General features: G+C 52.3%; 2 protein-coding genes across 2 annotated transcripts in view; one reads left to right on the forward strand and one right to left on the reverse strand.

Moving 5' to 3' along the window:
• USP39 (ubiquitin specific peptidase 39) overlaps window positions 1-4335 on the forward strand; it is a 56856-nt gene extending 52521 nt beyond the window's left edge. Inside the window, exons 14-15 of the transcript XR_012095395.1 lie at window positions 3378-3518; window positions 3616-4335. The gene's annotated coding sequence lies outside the window, so the exon portion shown is untranslated. The remainder of the gene's footprint in view (window positions 1-3377; window positions 3519-3615) is intronic.
• Window positions 4336-6308: 1973 nt separating this feature from the next.
• Window positions 6309-12951, reverse strand: SFTPB (surfactant protein B). Its single transcript, XM_038007200.2, has 10 exons — window positions 12849-12951; window positions 12415-12542; window positions 11901-11972; window positions 11412-11537; window positions 10634-10822; window positions 10327-10416; window positions 8716-8897; window positions 8400-8547; window positions 7075-7155; window positions 6309-6581 (listed from the first exon to the last, which is right to left on the reverse strand). Exons 1-10 carry the CDS (start codon window positions 12949-12951, stop codon window positions 6519-6521), a joined length of 1182 nt encoding a protein of 393 aa, XP_037863128.1. The 3' UTR covers window positions 6309-6518.
• Window positions 12952-19400: the final 6449 nt, after the last annotated feature.

Here is a 19400-nt window from a genome sequence, read left to right on the forward strand (position 1 = left end):
CAGAGTGATTGCACCACTGCACTCTAGCCTGGGAGACAGAGCTGTCATGTGGCAATTAGCAATAATAATAGATACTTATATTTATTGACCTGAAAAGGTTATTGTTAAATGGATAGTGCAGGTTACAAAGCAGCATGTGTAGGATGTTTCCAGTTTTGTAGATCTGCTGTATCTTTTTGTATATGTGCGCAGAAAGCTTTGGAATTATAGATAATAACGTGTTAATAATGATTATGTTGTGGATTTAAAATTTCAGTTATTCATTATGGGGACATAATGTAATAGTCTTTATTTCTCTGTAGCTGAACTCATTTTGGCTCATGAGCCCTCAAAACATATTCTTTCCATTTCGGAATAACTTGTTCCCTTCTTAATACTCAGCCTCTCTTGGCTGACTCACCACTGAATCCTCCTTCCCCTTTCCCTGGGAATGATTTACAGATTGCCCTGTGGTGAGAAGAGGCATTGGGGACTAAGCATTCCCTGGCCGTCCAGGTTTCTCTGGAGTGTCTCTCGTCTTGCCTGATCATCATCATCTTGTGCCATCATTGCTACACATCTGATTTCTGCTCATCTCAAGATCCACTAAATCTGTCACAGATCCATCCCCAGCCATGGGCTCTTACGGGCGCACCATCTTGTCTAGAGCCAATTCTGACTGCCTGTAGGTCTGTGGGTTGAGGTTGCTCTTCTGCAGCCACATCATGTTGGGGACACTCTCTGTGAGGCAGACCTCAGGCCAGCTGCCTAGCTCCATCCCTCAGGCTAGTGTCCTCACCCTGTCTGATGTCCTGTGAGAGGCAGGCTTCTCTTAGAAGCCCACACCCTGGAAAGTGAAGAATAAGTCCCCTCCTCCTGGGCTACTCCTGGGCTACTCCCCTCCTGGGACTTCTCTTCCCCTGCCTTCCTAAGGGCAGGGGTGCAGCATGTTGGACACTTCTCAGGGACCCTAGGAGTCTCAAGTGTAGCCACTTCCTGTCAATTCTGTCCTCCTACCAGCCGGTCAACTCTTTTTAAAAATTATTTATTTGTTTTTGAAATAGGATCTCTCTGTGTTGCCCAGGGTGGAGTGCAGTGGCATCATCACGGCTCACTGCAGCCTCGACCTCCTGGATTCAAGCAATCCTCCCACCTCAGCCTTCTGAATAGCTGGGACCACAGACACATGTGATCACGCCCAGCTAATTTTTGTATCTTTTATTTTTTTTCTTCTTTTATACAGAGTTTTACTCTTGTTGCCCAGGCTGGAGTGCCGTGGTGCAATCCCTGCTCACTGCAACCTCTGCCTCCCGGGTTCAAGCAATTCTCCTGTCTCAGCCTCCTGAGTAGCTGGGATTACAGGTGTGCGCCACCACATCAAGCTAATTTTGTATTTTTTTTAGTAGACATGTGGTTTCACCATGTTGGTCAGGCTGGACTCGAACTCCTGATCTCAAGTGATCCACCCACCTCAGCCTCCCAAAGTGCTGGGATTACAGGTGTGAGTCACCGTGCCCAGCCAAATTTTTGTATTTTTTATAGAGATGGGGTTTTGCCATGTTGCCCAGGCAGGTCTTGAACTCCTGGGCTCAAGTAATCCTCCTACCTCAGCCTCCCAAAATCTGTTGACTCTTGACCTCCTTTTGAGTGAAGCCTCCTTTTTCACTATCAGGCACTCATTCCCACTCTTATTTTTGGGATAAACTATTAATGCCTCCCCTTCTTCAAAGATTGGCTCTTCATTGTCCCAATCAAGCTTTTTAATTTTTATTTTTTAATTTAATTTTAATTTTAATTTTTAATTTAAAACATCCTTTTCTCTCAGAGAGTTGGATTTTATAATTGAAACAATTACTTTAAAGACAGTAGTTAGCTATAGGTTTACAAATGTCTACTTAAAAGTTAAAAGTCCAGGAGCCAATGAGTTGTGTGTCTCATCCCTAGCCCAAGAGCAGGCTGCATAAACAGCTCTTCCTGGTGCTTGAACCGTGGAGGCTTGGAGCCAGAGGCTGCGGGGAGAGGACTAAAAAAGCCCAAGCTCTGTGTCAAAATACACACCCTGCAATAGCTCTCTCCTGGGCTTGGTGGGATTGTGGGTTATCACCCACGTCCCTGTGAAGAGACCACCAAACAGGCTTTGTGTGAGCAATAAAGCTTTTCTTTTTTTGAGACAGTCTCGCTCTGTAGCCCAGGCTGGAGTGTAGTGGCACGATCTTGCCTCACTTCAAGCTCCGCCTCCCAGGTTCACGCCATTCTCCTGCCTCAGCCTCCCAAGTAGCTGGGACTACAGGCGCCTGCCACCATGCCTGGCTTATTTTTTGTATTTTTAGTAGAGACAGGGTTTCACCGTGTTAGCCAGGATGGTCTCGATCTCCTGACCTCATGATCCACCTGCTTTGGCCTACCAAAGTGCTGGGATTACAGGTGTGAGCCATCGCACCCAGCCTGCAATAAAGCTATTTAATCACCTGGGTGCAGGCGGGCTGAGTCCAAAAAGAGAGTCAGCAAAGGGTGGTGGGATTATCATTAGTTCTTACAGGTTTAGGATAGGTGGTGGAATTAGGAGCAGTTTTTTGTGGGCAGGGGGTGGATCTTACAAAGTACATTCTCAAGGGCGGAGAGAATATTACAAAGTACCTTCTTAAGTGTGGGGAGGGTGTATAGTACAAAGTACATTCGCAAGGGTGGGGGAATATCACAAAGTTCATTACTGCAAGGGTGGGGAGGATGTATTGTCACAAAGTCAACTGATCAGTTAGGGTGGAGCGGGAACAAATCACAATGGTGGAATGTCATCAGTTAATGCAGGAACTGGCTATTTTCACTTCTTTTGTGGATCTTCAGTTGCTTTAAGCCATCTGGATGTATAGTGCAGGGCACAGGGGATATGATGGCTTAGCTTGGGCTCAGAGGCCTGACAGTGGATAATTTCCACTCTCTTTTTGTCTATAGTTTCTGAATTTCTTACAAGAAACGTGTATAAGAAATATGACAGGCCGGGCGCGGTGGCTCACTCCTGTAATCCCAGCACTTTGGGAGGCCGAGGCGGGTGGATCACCTGAGGTTGGGAGTTCAAGACCAGCCTGACCAACATGGAGAAACCCCATCTCTACTAAAAATACAAAATTAGCCAGGCATGGTGGCGCATGCCTGTAATCCCAGCTACTTGGGAGGCTGAGGCAGGAGAATTGCTTGAACCCAGGAGGTGGAGGTTGTGGTGAGCTGAGATCGTGCCATTGCACTCCAGCCTGGGCAAAAAGAGCAAAACTCCGTCTCAAAAAAAAAAAAAAAAAAAAAAAAAAAAAATGACAAAAGTTATTTTATAAATAAAGGGACACTTTGAGGCATTTCAGTCTTTAAAAAAGCTAAGGCTTATTTGGTTTTTTGTTTATTTTTAGATTTTTGATATCCTCACGACCTCACCTCATCCCATTGAGTAGAGACTGGGAGGGGAGAGCAGCAGCCGGAGGGCAGGCTGGGAACCCTTGTGAGCAAGAGGAGCTGTGGACACCTGCTTCTCTGCCAAGGGAGAGAGTGAGGTAGGCCCGGGCCTACTGACTTCAGGGTGAGGCTACAGCTACTGCAGCGCTTTTTATGTATTTATTTACTGAGATGGAATCTTGCTCTGTCACCTAGGCTGGAGTGCAATGGTGTGATCTCGGCTCACTGCAACCTCCGCCTCCTGGGCTCCAGTGATTCTCCTGCGCTCAAGCGATTCTCCTGCCTCAGCCTTCTGAGTAGCTGGGATTACAGGCACGCGCCACCACACCCGGCTAATTTTTTGTATTTCTAGTAGAAACGGGGTTTCACCATGTTGGTGAGGCTGGTCTTGAACTCCTGACCTCAAGTGATCCTCCTGCCTCGGCCTCCTAAGGTGCTGGGATTACAGGTGTGAACCCACGTCCGGCCATACTGCAGCACTTTAAAGGACGGTGTCTTTTTCTCATACAAGAGGACTTTATTAGCATTGGTGCAAGCATTGCATTACACAGGAATGGGTCCCTAGCATGCACAACCCCAGCTGGGCTTTGAGCAGATAAATCACAGCAGAAATAGAATCGCCCTAGGACTTTCAATCAAAAGCTGGAAGTCCACCTTACAGAAAGACAAAAAGAAAACCCCTTTTTATATCTTAACAAAGCGACAGCTCTCAAGGAGCAGAGCATCTCGAGGAAGAAAGCTTGCCTGGTCGCCATCCCATCATGCCAGAGTGTGCAGTGTCCACCCTCGACCACGCTGGGGAGTTGCTGATTTTTTGAAAAAGCTTAACAATTTCTGATGTCTATCTTTTAGAGTTCTATATGTTCCCATTTTTTATTCTTCCGAATTTTGAATTACAAATAGCTGTAAAAGCCAGTCTTTGAGTGCATGGGGGTGGGTGTGAGGCAGGGCTCAGCTTCTACTCCCTGTCCTGTGGAGCAGTGGCTGGTTTCTCCTGAGCCCAGCCCTGGGAGGTTGTGGTAGGCGTGGAGGCTGCAGAGCTCCTCCAGATGCTGCCCTTGCTGTGCCTCATACCAGAGAGGATGGAAGTGGCTCTGGCGTCGGACTGTGGTTGAGCTGAGACAGACAAGGCTGACACAGGGCTGGGGGCCTGTGGTCCACCAGTGGAAGTGACTCCCGAGGAAGGGCGGCGAGGAGGGTGGTGTGGGATCTGAGGCTTCTTTTCAGTGTGGCAGCTGTCGAGGGCCAGGGAGCAGGGGGAAGAGCCTGGTCACCATGGTCCCAGAGCCCGTCTCACTTGGCTCTTCCTTTGCAGCTGAGGAGGATGAGGACCAGAGAGGGACTGTGCATGTGTCCTGCCTGGGGACCCACAGCCAGGTGATAGCAGAGTTGGGTTTGAAGCCCGGGCCTCCCATGCCAACCCAATGGTCTTGCTGTTTCAGCAGGGAAGGCCGGGAGCCTGGGAGCTTGGAAAAGGGGACTGCCTGGCTCCTGGTGACTCCCCACCCCCAGGTCCCCAGCTGTCATCAGTGGGGCAAGGACACATTTAACTGGTTCCTGTGGGTCAGGTCTGAGTGGGGGAGGACCTCCCCTCCCCACTGCCTCCCACAGGGGCTTGTGATTCAGGGTTTCAGGAACAGGGCTGGCTCCCCCGCCTCAGATGGAAGAAGTGGACTTGGCTGTGAACTCCAGGAAGGCAGGGCTCAGCCATGGCCCTTACCCTAGGATATGGCCTGGCCACAAGCACTCACTACATTTTTTTTTCTTTTCTTTTTTTTTTTTTTGAGACGGAGTCTCGCTCTGTTGCCCAGGCTGGAGTGCAGTGGCACGATCTCAGCTCACTGCAACCTCCGCCTCCCAGGTTCAAGCAGTTCTCCTCCTCAGCCTCCCAAGTAGCTGGGATTACAGGTGTGTGCCACCACATCTGGTTAATTTTTTACTTTTTTAGTAGATGTGGGGTTTTGTCATGTTGGTAAGGCTGGTCTTGAACTCCTGACCTCAAGTGATCCACTCGCCTCGGTCTCCCAAAGTTCTGGGATTACAGGTGTGAGCCACTTTGCCCGGCAAAGAAATACCTTTTTTTTCTTTTCCTGAAACAGAGTTGTGCTCTGTTGCCTAGGCTGGAGTGCAGTGGCACGATCTCGGCAACCTCCGCCTCCCAGGTTCAAGTGATTCTCCTGCCTAAACATCCTGAGTAGCTGGGATTACAAGCGCCCACTACCATGCTCAGCTAATTTTTAAAAATATTTTTAGTATAGATGGGGTTTCGCCATGTTGGCCAGGCTAGTCTCGAACTCCTGACCTGAGGTGATCCGCCTGCCTCGGCCTCCCAAAGTGCTGGGATTACAGGCGTGAGCCACCATGCCTGGCCTTACATTTTTTAAAATGAGGGAACGAATGAATAAATGACCACCATATTAGGGGCTGGCTCTGAACAGAACTGTAAAGTGGACCAAGCTTGTGCTCAGGGTCACCTTAAGCCCACGGTCACTGTGTCCTGCCCTCTCAGGGCCATTTCCCAGCCCCCAGGCACCTGTTCACAGAGGCTTCATCTGGCCCTGCCTTCACCCCTCCGTCCTAAAGTGCTCCTCTGACTTAGAACATGACAGTCAGGGAGAGAATGTGCCTCAGGAGGGTGGAGTCAGATGATCACGGCCTTCCTGGCATCTGAGGGGAGATAGCTTTGGTAGCAAAGTGTGATTTTCTCTGAGCCCAGGAAAGCTTGGCCTTGGTCGGAATACATTGAACTCTGAGGGCCATAGAGTCCCTGGGGCAAGCTCTGAGGGGGAGGCCTGGGACAGGGCGGGGCAGGGGGAGGGGAGTGGGGGAAGTAGGTGGGGAGCTGGGGGTTGGGGTTACCGGGGTTCTAGGGGAGGGGAGTACTCAGGGTCCCGGAAAGGGCGTTTTCCTGATGGTGCACCAGAAGCCCTCAGGAGCCTCCAGCTGCCTGGTGAGAGGGAGGATGGAGCAGCCGGCAGGAGTAGCCGCCTCTTCCTGCTTGGGGAGCAGAAGGGCCTCCCATGCCGTGATGGTCAGGACCTGCCCCCTTCTCTCCCCGCAACTGGGGGCCTGGACTCACCTGGACAGCTGAGTTCTCATCAGAGGTCGGGGCTGTGGATACACTGGAGAGGGCTGGACGTGGTGCCACACACCCCGAGAGCCTGTCACAGGGACAGCACCAGGGCTGAGGCCTGGGCCCCCTCAGCTCCCCACACCCAGCTCTTCCGGAAAAGAACAGCACTCACGCCACCTTCCGCCTAGCGGGTGCTCCCAGTGTGACTCTGGAGACCCCTCGGGTCACTCCCTGAGCCACAGGCCTTAGGGTTTAGAGCCTGAGGAGGTGAGATTTTAACTCCAGAACACCTACTTTGTACCCCTAACCCACCAGCACACACTGGCCAGGGAACACAGCCCCATCCCGTAATGGACATCCAGCCGCACTCCTCAGGCCATCCCTCCCTTCCCATCCCCCTTTTCCATACTGTCATGATTTTCTACGTGGAAACAGTGAGGGGTGCCTCCCAGTCTCTGGCCTATGCACCTGGGACCACCTTGGACCCAGGGGAGTGGGGCCTCTGAGGATCACGGGCCCAAAGGGTGGGGGTTCTGGGAGCCGAGGGAAGTCCTAGGACCAACTGGGAGGGGTGGATGTACCTGGCAGGTGGTGTGGGCATCCCAGCCCCTGGACACCAGGGTCAGCAGCTGGGGCGTGTGCTGAGCCACAAATTGCTTGCACTGAGGAAGGAGACACATAGCTGTGGAGGGGACCCGGGCCCTTTGCAGGACTCTCCTGTCGTGTGGTCCTGGCCTCTCCACTTCTCTGGATCACTTTAGGGCTCCCTTCTGACTCCTCCATCAGCCCTCACAGAACAGCTCTGGCTGCAGTTAAAACCCTTAACAAACCGGAGCTGGCTGAAATGGAGGACTTCCATCAGAAAAGCGGGTGATGCTGGAGATGGAGGACTGAGGCAGAGGGGTGGAATCTCAGCCACCACCCTCCCCTCCCTCCACCTCCATTTCAGTTCTAGAAGGAACCTTAATGTTCATCTGGTCCTTGATACCAGATGTGATGGGCAGCGGGGAGGCTTGGGAGTTGCTGAGCAGGGAGCACAGTGTGGACAGCTGCCTCCTAGGAAGAGCATCAGCTAGCTTGCCTGAGGACAGGATCTTGCTTCAAGAAGGGAATTTCCTGTCTGGGTGCAGTGGCTCACGCCTGTAAACTCAGCACTTTGGGAGGCCAAGGCGGGCAGATCACTTGAGGTCAAGAGTTTGAGAGCAGCCTGACCAATAAGGTGAAACCTTGTCTCTACCAAAAATACAAAAATTAGCCGAGCGTGATAGCACGTGCCTGTGATCCCAGCTACTTGAGAGGCTGAGGCAGGAGAATCTCTTGAACCCAGAGGCAGAGGTTGCAGTGAGCCAAGATTGCGCCATTGCACTCCAGCCTGGGCAACAAGAACAAAACTCCGTCTCAAAAAAAAAAAAAAAAAAAAAAAAGCAGGGGATTTCCTGTCATTGACTGAGTATTGGCAGGGGCCCTAGGACCTTCAAGCCCAACCCTCTCTCCTTTTGCAGATGGGTTTGTCCTGAGTGAGTTAAGCCTTGAGGAGTGTGGGAGCAGTAATGGGATCAGGACCCTGGAGAGAAGGCCAGTCCCTTTCCTGGCTCGAGTTGGCCCTGGCATTACTCATTTCCTAGTAGATAACCAGGCCTCTGAAGGCTTGCCTGGTGCTCACTCAGCCCGTGAAGGGGCCTGCTGGTCTCTGGAGCCCACAGCCCTTTGTCCAGAGGCGACTCCTAACCCTTAACAGGCTCTGCCCTAACTTACAGTCCCACCATTGTCTGCCCCACATCCTGCCTGCCTGTCTGCGCTCTATTCTGGCCCATCCTATGTGTCTCTGGCTGCAAAGCCTTTCCTGGGCTCAGGCTTCCACCTTGAACAGGCCCTGACCACGAGTCCCCATGTGCCTGCCCTGTACCTTTTCCCTGTCCAGCCAAGAGCTGACACAGGACTGGAGCAGTGCCTGTGGTATGGCCTGCTCGCTGCTGTTCCTGGCCTGGGTGGTCACAGACATGCAGAGGCGGCACTCAGAGTCTTGTGGCAGCCATTCTCCTGTGGGCGACCCCAGAGACACGAGCGTTAGGGGGAAAGCAGGCAAGGCCACCCTGCAGAGGCGTTCATTTCTGTCCTTGGTGCATTGCAGCGGGACCAGAGAGGGAGAGCATCATGCAGGGGCACGGTAGGGGGAGGAGGAGAGCAGGCTTTGGGCTAAGGAGGGGGCAGTGGGTTCACCTGGGCCAGTGCTGTCATCCATGGAGCAGCGGAGGACGAGGCCGCAGACCAGCTGGGGCAGCATGCGGCCCAGCAGCATGTCGAGCAGGATGACAGAGTAGCGTTCAGCCAGGCACTGGCAGATGCCACCCGCCACCAGGGGTACCACGCGGCACACCTGGGCCACTGCCACAGCTAGCACACCCTGGGGTGGGGGCGGAGAGAAACCAGCATGGGGTCTTCACTTGGCAAGCCTCCACTCTCTGCCCAGCACCCAGCTAGGCACTTCCTACACATTCCCTCATTCTCTTCTAGAAGGGAGGGCAAGGCTATTCACAAATAAGGACACTGTGGATCAGAGAGTCCAAGGGATGCAGGGGACTCACACAGGGTCGCTGAGTGTAGGAGCCAGCTTCAGACCTACATCTGGTCCCGAAGGCTGTGGCCCACAGCTAGTGACTCTCAGACTGATATGCTGGACCTGACTTTCCCCCAGGCTTGAGATTCAGCTGCTTGCCTGACTCTCCTCTCCTGCACTTCACACAGGCATCTTGAACTCAACATGGCCAGGAGGGAGCTCTTTTTTTCTACTCAAACCTGTTTCTTGTTGAGTCTCCCCATCTCAGCTGCTGGTATTACAGAAGGTCGGTTGCTCTGGCCAGTCTGTAAAAGTCACTGTGGAGTCCTCCCTGGTCCTCACACTCCAGCATCCATGCCCAAGTGCAGCGGGCCCGCCTCCCAAATGCGTCCCCAGACCAGCCCTCAGCTCCGTCCCTGTCCCATCACCTCTCACTGTGATCTCTGCAGTGATCTTTCTTTTTTTCTTTTTTCTTTTTTCTTTTTTTTTGAGACAGAGTCTTGCTCTGTCACCCAGGCTGGAGTGCAGTGGTGCAATCTCGGCTCACTGCAACTTCTGCCTCCTGGGTTCAAGTGATTCTCCTGCCTCAGCCTCCCACGTAGCTGGAACTACAGGCACCCGCCACCACATCTGGCTAATTTTTGTATTTTTAGTAGAGACGGGGTTTTGCCATGTTGCTCGAGCTGGTCTCCTGGGCTCACATGAACCACCTGCCTCAGCAGGAACCTCACCTGCTGCCTTGAGTCCGCAGTGGCCCATGTGACCCCATCTGGGAAAGGCTGAGAGGGGAGGGCCTTTCCTCATTTGGGCTCCATTTTGGGGCAAGGTAGCCCTGGGCTGGTGGGGCCATTGGACAACAGCTACTGCAGGTCTGGAAGACTCCAAACTGGACTCAGGCAGAGATGGGGAATCTATCTGTGGAAATTTCCCTCTTGAAAGATCAAAGCAACTTTTCTACAGGGACCTCTGGGGATCCTTCTCCATCAGTTGGTGAGCTGCTGGAGGACAAAGCTGCATCTTGTCCATTTTTGTACTTTGGCACCTGGTGTGGCACCTCCATACGGGGGGGCTTAATGTTTGTTGCATGAACTGTAGGCCTGGTACCTACCAGGCCTGAGCCTGAGCCCCAGGGTCCGTGGGTGGGGGCAATGCACAAACGGTTCTCTCCCCTCCTAACTTCTGGCAGCCAGCTGGGCCCTGATGCGGGTGTGAGTTGGGAGAGAGGTGGGATCTGCAGGGGACCCTCCTGGGCTCTGTGTGCCCTTGGATGCCTCACCTTGGGAATCATGGCTTGGATCCGCTTGATCAGAGCCTTGCAGAGCCAGCAGTAGGGGAGAGGAATGGGGAATTGCTGCTCAGAGAGATCCTGGGGAGAGAATCCGGTGGAGGCCAGGCTGGGTGCTGGGAGAAGAGTCCTCCAGGCTCTCCTCCCCTCCCTTTCTCTCCCTCCTCCCTTAGGCCCTGCCTGGAGCTTCCCGTCACCTTCCCGGCTCTGCCTCTTCCAGGGCCCAGTGCTCATGGGCTTCAGAGGTGGCTCTAGCCCTCCAGATCCCCACTTAACTGGCTGTGGGGGCCTCCCTCACCTGTGTGTGAGGCCCAGGCCTCACCTGGAGGGCCCCGGGCAGCACGGGGAGGACCAGCTTGTCCGGCAGAGGGTCTGGCAGAGGGTCCCACAGAGGTTCGGGCAGGGGGTCTGACATCCCTGACTCCTGCTCTGGCTCTGGCTGCCGGGATTTGCACAGGCCCAGGTGTATACAGATGCCCTTTGAGTCCTGGGGCACAGCACAGGGTGGGAGTGTTAGGCTATGGGAGGGAAGCCCACCCCTGTTCATGCTGGCCCAAGGGCTCAGGGACCAGGATCCCTGGAATGGGAGGAAACAGGCCTAGTGGGGGTGCTGTGGTTTAGAACTCTATGTGGGGGGACAAAAGGCAAAGATGGGGCTGTGTGGGGACTTCAAGGGAGGTGGCCGGGATTGCATGTATTCAAATGAGCATGAGCATATATGTGAGCATGAGTGTGTAAGCATGTGTGTGAGAGTGTAAGGGTGTGTGAGCGTGCAAGCCCACCATATGAACCTGAACCTGGGGGGCTGTGGTCGGGTGCATGGCTGAAGGGCACTTAGTTTCCTGGGCCCTTTGTGGGCAGAGTGTGTTTGTGTGTGTGTGTGTGTGTGTGACCAGTTGGGGTGCTGTGTGTGTGTATGTGTCTAACTGGCTGGGGTGCTGTGTGTGTGTATGTGTCTGGATGGGGTGCTGTGTGTGTGTGTCCACCTGGCTGGGGTGCTATGTGTGTCACTCCCCATGGGTGGGCACAGGGGCCTGCGTGGGGAGGCAGGCAGGAGGTGAGCTTGCAGCCCTCACAATCTGGTTCTGGAAGTAGTCGATGACCAGGGGGAAGTAGTCGTCGAGTACTTGGTTGCACTGGGGCATGAACAGCTTCAAGGGGAGGACGTTGCACTCCTGCTCCAGAAACTTCCGCATCGTGTCCTGGGAGGCCAGAGCGGGCTGTCAGCTGGGCCTCTCTGAGGTCTATCCCACCCAAGTCCCTGGACACAAGGCCCCACCAGGGCAGACCTACCCCTATTCCCCCAGGGCACTGGAGTTCAAGAGTTTCATGGAGTTAAGTAGTTGGGCACATGTAGGGGCCCTTCCCCTCAGGAAGGACCATCTCTGGCTGTGCTGTTGAGCTCAGGGCCAGGACCTACTCCCAGCCAGGAGGAGCTGGGAGTTCTCAGGCACCCAGGCCTCCTCCTCAGCCTGGAAATGGCCCCTTTAGGGGGCTCACCTCTTCCCTGCTCTGTCCCTCATCTCTTGGGCCCCAACCTTCATCCAGGATCTGGGCCTCATTACCTGGAAAATGGCCTCCTTGGCCATCTTGTTAAGGATGTGGACGATGTCCTCACACTCTTGGCATAGGTCATCCTGGGGAGGGAGGGAGCCCCCAGGTGGAGGACACATAAGTGGGGGGCAGGCTCCCAGCTCCAATGGGGAGGCTCTCTCAGGCAGAGGTCAACAGAGCACTCCAAGGCACCAGCGGCTGCCCACCAGCCCATCTTGTCCCAACTCATCCATTCCATTTTATTCATCCCATCCCATCCATCTCTTCTATTCATCCATCCCAATCCATCCATTGTTATTCTGTCATCCCATCCCATCCCATCCCATTCATCCGACTCCATCTATTCTATGTCATCATATCCCATCACATCCATCCCATTCCATTTCATCCTATCTCATTTCATCTCATCCCATTCCATCTCAACCATCCCTTATGGGGGCTCCACTCCCCTCCTGCCCATTCAGAGCCCACCCAGCACCCTTCATCTCAGACCCTCAGTTGCTGTGCATCCTTGGTGGTACTCACAGCTCCCACATGTCCCCAGACTTCTTGTAAGCAGTGCCCTAGGGCTCTGCACTGCAATGCTTGCTCCAGGCTTTGGCACCAGAACTCAGGGCCCTGGGCACAGGCCAAGGATGAGGTGGTCCAGGCAGCTGCGGTTCGGGGCCAGACCTTAGTCAGGATCCAGGCTACATACCTGGCATCCTGATTTCACCCAATCTCTAGACCCAATTTTGCTGGGAGTGCGAGGCCATTAAACATGTGGGTGTCAGACAGCTTTGGGTTCCACCGGCTCCCGGACCCACCAGCTGTGTGACCTTGGATAAGCTCTGAACCCTCTCTGAGCCCCAGCTGCCTTGTCTTTAAAATGAGGACAGACTTGGGATAATGCCTAGCACAGAGCAGTGCTCAGTGAGTGGTGGAGCTGCCTAGGACAGGGCAGGCTGGGGCAGACTCACCAGTGCCTGGGCCACAGAGTGTGGGCAGCAGCAGCAGCAGCCACTGCAGCAGGTGTGACTTGGCCATGGTACCTCTGCAGCCTGGATACCCTGCTTGGGGCATGGCCCCTTATAGCTGGGCGGGGCATAGGGGCTCTGTGGGAGTGGCAGCGACCTCAGTGTTTGTCTTAGCTCTGGAGAGCCCTTCAGGTGCTTGATCCCACCTTTTCCCAGCAGGGACGCTCCTGCCTGCCTTACCACCTGTCCTGGCTGATGGCCTGTTCCTGCTTCCTTTGCCCCCTGCCCGGACTCCCATGTTGCTGGACTTGTGGCTTCCTCCAACCAGGGGCTTTCAAGCCTCCATTCCTGGTCTCACCTCTCCAGGCCGTGGGAGGGAAGCTGAGGAGGGTGGGGGGCATCTGGTTGGGGGTAGCCTTGGTGTTCCCCTCCCATCCCCTCCCGGGGCCTCTGGGGCCCCCTCTACTCTTGAGCAATGCTCTTGAGAGCTTCCTGCCTGGCTCTTAACCCAGGCTCTTAACCCCTGGAAGGGCAGACCTAGGACACTCTCACCTCCTCCTTACCTTTGCCTCTGGAAAAATCTTCTGGTTCTATGGACATAAGATTTGCGTTAGTCAGAAGAACATTTACATAAAACAGAAAACAAAATACCCTGAGTCAGAGACAAGATTTCTGTGCCCCTGGAGTGGCTCCCAGACAGCCCTATACAGGAAGTACTGCCCATGGACCCTGGGGACTCCTTCAGGGTAGGGGCTGGGGCATAGCTGCGATGGTTCAGCAGAAAGAAACTGTCCTCTGCAGCTGCAGGGGCTCTCAGGCAGGGCCCCCACTGGCAGAGCATACTGGAGAAAAAGCTCACAGGCTGAGGGAGACAGAGGATATCTTGAGTGGAAGAAAGAGAAAGTTAGCACATTGCTATCACCCCAGCTGTTGTGATCAGTTTATCTGATCTCTGCAGGAACCCTCTCCCTAGTGGAGGCTCACAGGCCCCTATACTCAGAAGCACTACAGTGCTCTTGGGGGTGGACAGGGCAGGAATTTGTACCATGATGAAAAGAGTTGGGGCTGGGCATGGTGGCTCACTTCTGTAATTCTGGCACTTTGGGAGGCTGAGGAGGGAGGATCCTTTGAGCCCAGGAATTTGAGACCAGCCTGGCCAATATAGTGAGACTCCATCATTACAAAAAAAATTTAAAAATTAGCCGGGTGTGGTGATGCATGTCTCTGGTCCCAGCTACTCAGAAAGCTGAGGCAGGAGGATCGCTTGAGCCCACTAGGTCACGGCTGCAGTGAGCCATGATTACACCACTGCACTCCAGTCTGGGAGTGCGAGGCCATTAAACATGTGACTGAGCTGAGGGTGTCCTGGCTCCTGGTCCCTGGGATGCGCGGTCCCCCGGCACAATGTTGGCCAAGTAACAGAGACTCTGTCTCAAAAAAAAACAAAAAAACAAACAAAAAAAGGAATTGGATACAAGGTGGCTATTGACACACTCAAGGTTACCCAAGGATTATGTAGTTTCTGTTGGCCTCAAGCGCTTGTCAGTACAACAAACACAGCTGCCATCATGGGAGTCCACCAAGACTGTGTAAAAATGTGTAACCAAAGATTGGAAACTGAGTGACCTTGGTAGAACCTCAGGAAGGTGGAACTGAAACGTGCGTGTTATTCAGTATGTGTTTAAAAAATGAGTGAGTGGTATCTGGTTTGGATACAATCAGGACAGGCTGTGCAAGAGAGTGGGGATTTGTGGCTGGCTGCCTCCAGGGGTGTATTTGTCAGGGTGGTCCCACTACCATAACAGAGAGCCCTCCAGTCTATTGGCTCCTGCATGTTTCTTTTTCTTTTTTTCTTTCTTTCTTTTTTTTTTTTTTTTTTTGACACGGGGTCTCACTCTGGCACCCAGGCTGGAGTGCAGTGGCGCGATCTTGGCTCGCTGCAACCTCCGCCTCCCAGGCTCAGGTGATCCTCCCACCTCAGTCTCCAGAGTAGCTAGGACCACAGGCGCATGCCACCACGTCCGGCTAATTTTTTCTCTGATATTTTTGGTAGAGACAGGGTTTTGCCATATTGTCCAGGCTCGTCTTGAACTCCTGAGCTCAGGCGATCCACCTGCCTCAGCCTCCCAAAGTGCTAGGATTACAGGCATAAGCCACTGTGCCCGGGCCACATGTTTCCTTCTTTTTGTTTTTGTTTCTTTTGTTTTTTTTTTTTGAGATAGAGTCTCACTCTGTCGCCCAGGCTGGAGTGCAGTGGTACGATCTTGGCTTCCTGCAACCTCTGCCTCCCGGGTTCAAGCGATTCTCCTGCCTCAGCCTCCCGAGTAGCTGAGGAGTACAGACACCCATGATGATGCCCAGCGAATTTTTGTATATTTTTAGTAGAGATGGGGTTTCACCATGTTGACCAGGTCGGTCAAAACCATACCTCACACCCTTTAGGACGGCTATTATGAAAAAACAGAAAATAATATGTGTTGAGAGAATGTGGAGAAATTGGAACCCTAGGTGCTTTGCTGCTGAGAATGTGAAATGGTGCAGTCACCATGGAAACCCATGTGGAAACCCTTGTGGAAACCCATGTGGAAACCCATGTGGAAAAGACTTTCAACAAAACAGTTTCTGAAAAGTTTGAATATTGAATTACCTTCAGACCCAGCAATTCCATTCCTACATATGTATTTTGAAGAGAATGGAAAACAGGTACTGGAACAGATATTTGTATGTCAATTTTCATCACAGCATTATTCATAATAGCCAAAAGGTAGAAACAACTCAAGTGTTCATCCACGGACGAATGGGTAAACACACTCAAAGGAATATTATTGAGCCTTTTTAGGAAGGAAATGCATCTGGGCGCAGTGACTCACACCTGTAATCCCAGGACTTTGGGAGGCCAAGGTGGGCAGATCACGAGGTCAGGAGTTCGAGACCAGCCTTACCAACATGGTGAAATCCCATCCCTACTAAAAATACAAAAATTAGCCAGGTGTGGTGGTGCATGCCTGTAATCCCAGCTACTCGGGAGGCTGAGGCTGGAGAATCGCTTGAACCTGGGAGGCGGAGGTTGCAGGGAACCGAGATTGCGCCACCGCACTCCAGCCTGGGCAAGAAAGCAATACTCTCTCTTGGGGGGTGGGGAGAGGAAAAAAAGGAAAGAAATTTGGACACATGCTACAACATGGATGAATCTTGAAAACATGATGCTCAGTGAAATAATCCAGTCACAAAAGGACAAGTATTGTGTGATTCCCTTTATAGGAAGTATGCAGAGTAGTCAAACTCGTAGGGACAGAAAGTAGGTCAGAGGTTACCAGGGGCTGGGGAAGAGGGAACAGGGAGGTATTGGCTAATGGAAGCAGGGTTTCTACTTGGGATGATGAAAAGTTCTGGAGATGAACAGTGGTTTTGGTTGCATAATGTGGGGGTGTGCTTGATGTTCCTGAGCTGTACACTTAAAAATGGTTAAGACAGTATTATGTTATCTATAGTTGTATATTTCATCACAATTGAAAAAGAAAGGGGAGGAGAGAGAAATAAGCCAGGCTGTGGGTGGAGAAGAGTCTTGTTTTTCTTCTTGACTATGGAAAATGTGAGGCTGTCAAGTGTGGGACTTGAGACACCTGGGGCCGGGACAAAAGAGATCAGCCAAATGGGATATTAAAATCTCTGTTATGTCTTTGCAGAGATGCACGGAAGAGCAGATTCATTTTAGTTCCTTTTGTTGTATTTTGGGCTGCATTCTTCTGACACTACTCGGGGCCTGAGCCTAAGGGCCCGTGACTTTCCTCCCCTCTCCTATCCCCACTCTTCACAGTTGAATTTATTTGAGTGTAACTTCTATTTCTGGGGTAGAACCAACCCATGAGAAATACAAGGCCAGTGCCCTCGGGAGGCCTCATGGTAGCAGCCTTTCCTAGCATAGCCCTATCTTATGTCTTACTTTCTTTCAAAAGAAGGAATTTCTCCATGGGAAGGGGTAGGGAGGTAGGGCCCTTGGCAATGAAGCTTACAGTTTCACAATTCATTCGTTTGACCAAAAAATGGTAAATGAGCTAGGAGTTGGGATGACAACGGTCACTGCCCTGGTGGACTTAATATCTATGGGGTGGGGGCACAGACCAGTAATCAGAGTGGAATACTACCCAGGCCTAGAGAAGGAGGGGAGACTCTGGGGGAGATGGGGCAGCTAAGGGGAGACTTGGGGAGACGTAGAAATTGGTGCAGTCAAATGGTGGGGTGGGATTGATTGAGGAGGAATTCCAGGCAGATAAATAGTTCATGCAAAGGCCTAGGAAAAGAGAGAGCATGGGGCTGGTGCAGGGAGCGTTCACCACTCTGCACCACAAATAGAGGTTCAGAGTGTTGGGGAGCTTGGTAGAGAGTGACAGCCAAACCCACATCTCCTGCTCCCTGGTCTGTATCTGAGCAGCCCGAATAGCTTTGGCCCTGAATGTCTCTGGGGACTGGGATCATCTCTTTTCCTCCCTCTGTCTCCCCAAGCTCAGCTGGATTCTATTAAGAACAGCCGGTGGGAGGAACTGGCAATGTTGACATTGACCTTCCTTGAATTCCCTTTCCTTTATGCTGCTGTTGTGGGCTGAATTGTGTCCTCTAAAAGATATGTTGATGTCCTAACCCTTGGCGTCTGTGACTGTGACCTTATTTGAAATAGAGCCTTTGCAGGTGTAATCTATTTAAGATGTGGTCATTAGGGTGGGCCCTAATCCAATGACTGGTGTCCTTAAAAGAAATGGAGATTGGGGCACAGAGGGAGTGCCATGTGACCATGGAGGCAGAGATTGGAGTGACGCAGCTGCAAGCCCAGGAACACTAGGGATTGCAGCAACCGCCAGAAGCCAAGGAGAGGCAGGGAAAGGTTCTTCCCTACAGCCTTCGGAGCGTGCATGGCCTGGATTTCAGACTTTTGGCCTCCAAAGTCATTAGAGAACACGTTTCTGTTGCTTGAAGCCACCCAGCTTGTGGTGCTTTGTTCCAGCAGCCCTAGGAAATGCATGCAGCTGCCCACCATATTTGCAGCCCATCCGTGTTGCCCCTTCCCCACACCAAGATGTGAGGCTCTGTTTTCCAAATCCAAATTGAACACTGGACATGTTGGGTTTGGGGCAGGCACAGTTCGAGTCACTCTTGCTGTGCATGAGTTCTATGACCAAAAAGTTTGATTGCAGTAGAGGCCTTGGGGAAGATCTGAGTGTTGAATCTCAGTGCAGAATATTCCCTGAGTAAGTGTCCCAGATGGGTGACATTTGGCTCCTGCATCAGGGCTGTCCTCTTTCACCATCTGTCAGATGTCCGTTCCCCCAGGGCCCTGATGAAAGCTCACTGTTCATCTTCCCTGCCAGGAATGTCCTTTCCCTCTGTCCCTAACTGGACACTCCCTGCAGGAAGGAAATGTGCTTGTCTGCTCATGGCTGATTCAGGCCCCAGCATGGTGCTGGGAACATAGTGGCTGCCTAATCAACCAACTGCCATTCCTTCTTTCTTTGTCGTTAATGGAACCCAAGTTTTGTTCTGGTTCAGAGAGCTGATTCCGTGGCCTCACTCTGTGGACCCATTGTGATCTGGCCACGCCATCTCCGTTTGCCAGTAATTACTTAGGGTAAGTGTGTGTTTGGGTTCTGGTCAACCAGACTGACACAAGTTGGCTGGGGGCAGCATGGTGGGGGATCCTTCCTGGGAATGTTTTCATCCTGGTTAAAGCAGACAGATGAGGAGAAGTGCCTGTTTTTTCTTTTGGACATTCCCATTGCAAGGCTGGGATGTCGAAACCATGGCAGCCATCTTGCCCCAAGAAGCGGGGGAGACAGAAGAAGTACTGAGAAGGAGCTCAGAGCCCTGACATGGCCAAGATGCTGATATAACCAATCCCGAGCCCTTATTGTTCTGTTTATATAATTTCTACTTGGATATTCTGTTATGTGCAGCCCAAATAATCTCAATCAAAGGCAGAAGGAAGGAAAGACAGAAAGAAAGAAGGAAAAAGAAAAGAGGGAGGGAAGGAAGAAAGGAAGTTAGTTTGTACTTTGCATCCTTTTTGTGCAGGTTAAATTTTACATCCTCCAAGGAGGTCTCTCAGTTTCCCCTGACCGGAACCCGATCTCTTCCCTCTTGCCATTGTACTATCTGTCCTTTGGGAGAGCTCTTAGTACTGCCAGACTTTGACTTGGGTGTCCATTTGGCCTGGAGGCTACAACTTGAGCCTCTCCCATGCCCCCTCCTGGATGCACACACATTTGGTTCTGGCCGGTGTCCTCCTGCTGTAGTAGCCTGCTGGGAAGGAGCATGGGGGCCTGGGAGCCTCTTGGGAGAACCTGCTCTCGGAGTGCAATGGCATGATCTCAGCTCACTGCAACCTCCAACTCCTGGGTTCAAGCAACTTTCCTGCTTCAGCCTCCTGAGTAGCTAGGATTACAGGCATGCACCACCACACCCGGCTAATTTTTATTTTTATTTTTATTTTTTTTTGAGATGGAGTCTTACCCTGTTGCCCAGGCAGGAGTGCAGTGGTGTGATCTGGGCTCACTGCAAGCTCCG

The sequence above is a fragment of the Chlorocebus sabaeus genome, chromosome 14, assembly GCF_047675955.1.
Source record: "Chlorocebus sabaeus isolate Y175 chromosome 14, mChlSab1.0.hap1, whole genome shotgun sequence".
NCBI classification, from domain to species: domain Eukaryota; kingdom Metazoa; phylum Chordata; class Mammalia; order Primates; family Cercopithecidae; genus Chlorocebus; species Chlorocebus sabaeus.

Excerpts from the sequence above, each read along its gene's own strand:
- SFTPB (XM_038007200.2), bottom strand. The coding sequence starts at position 12,951 with ATGCCCCAAGCAGGGTATCCAGGCTGCAGAGGTACCATGGCCAAGTCA. Across the intron at positions 12,543-12,848 it reads ACTCTGTGGCCCAGGCACTG|CTGCCTGGACCACCTCATCC; the intron begins GTGAGTCTGCCC and ends CCCGAACCGCAG. Across the intron at positions 6,582-7,074 it reads ATGCCCACACCACCTGCCAG|GCTCTCGGGGTGTGTGGCAC; the intron begins GTACATCCACCC and ends TCCCTGTGACAG.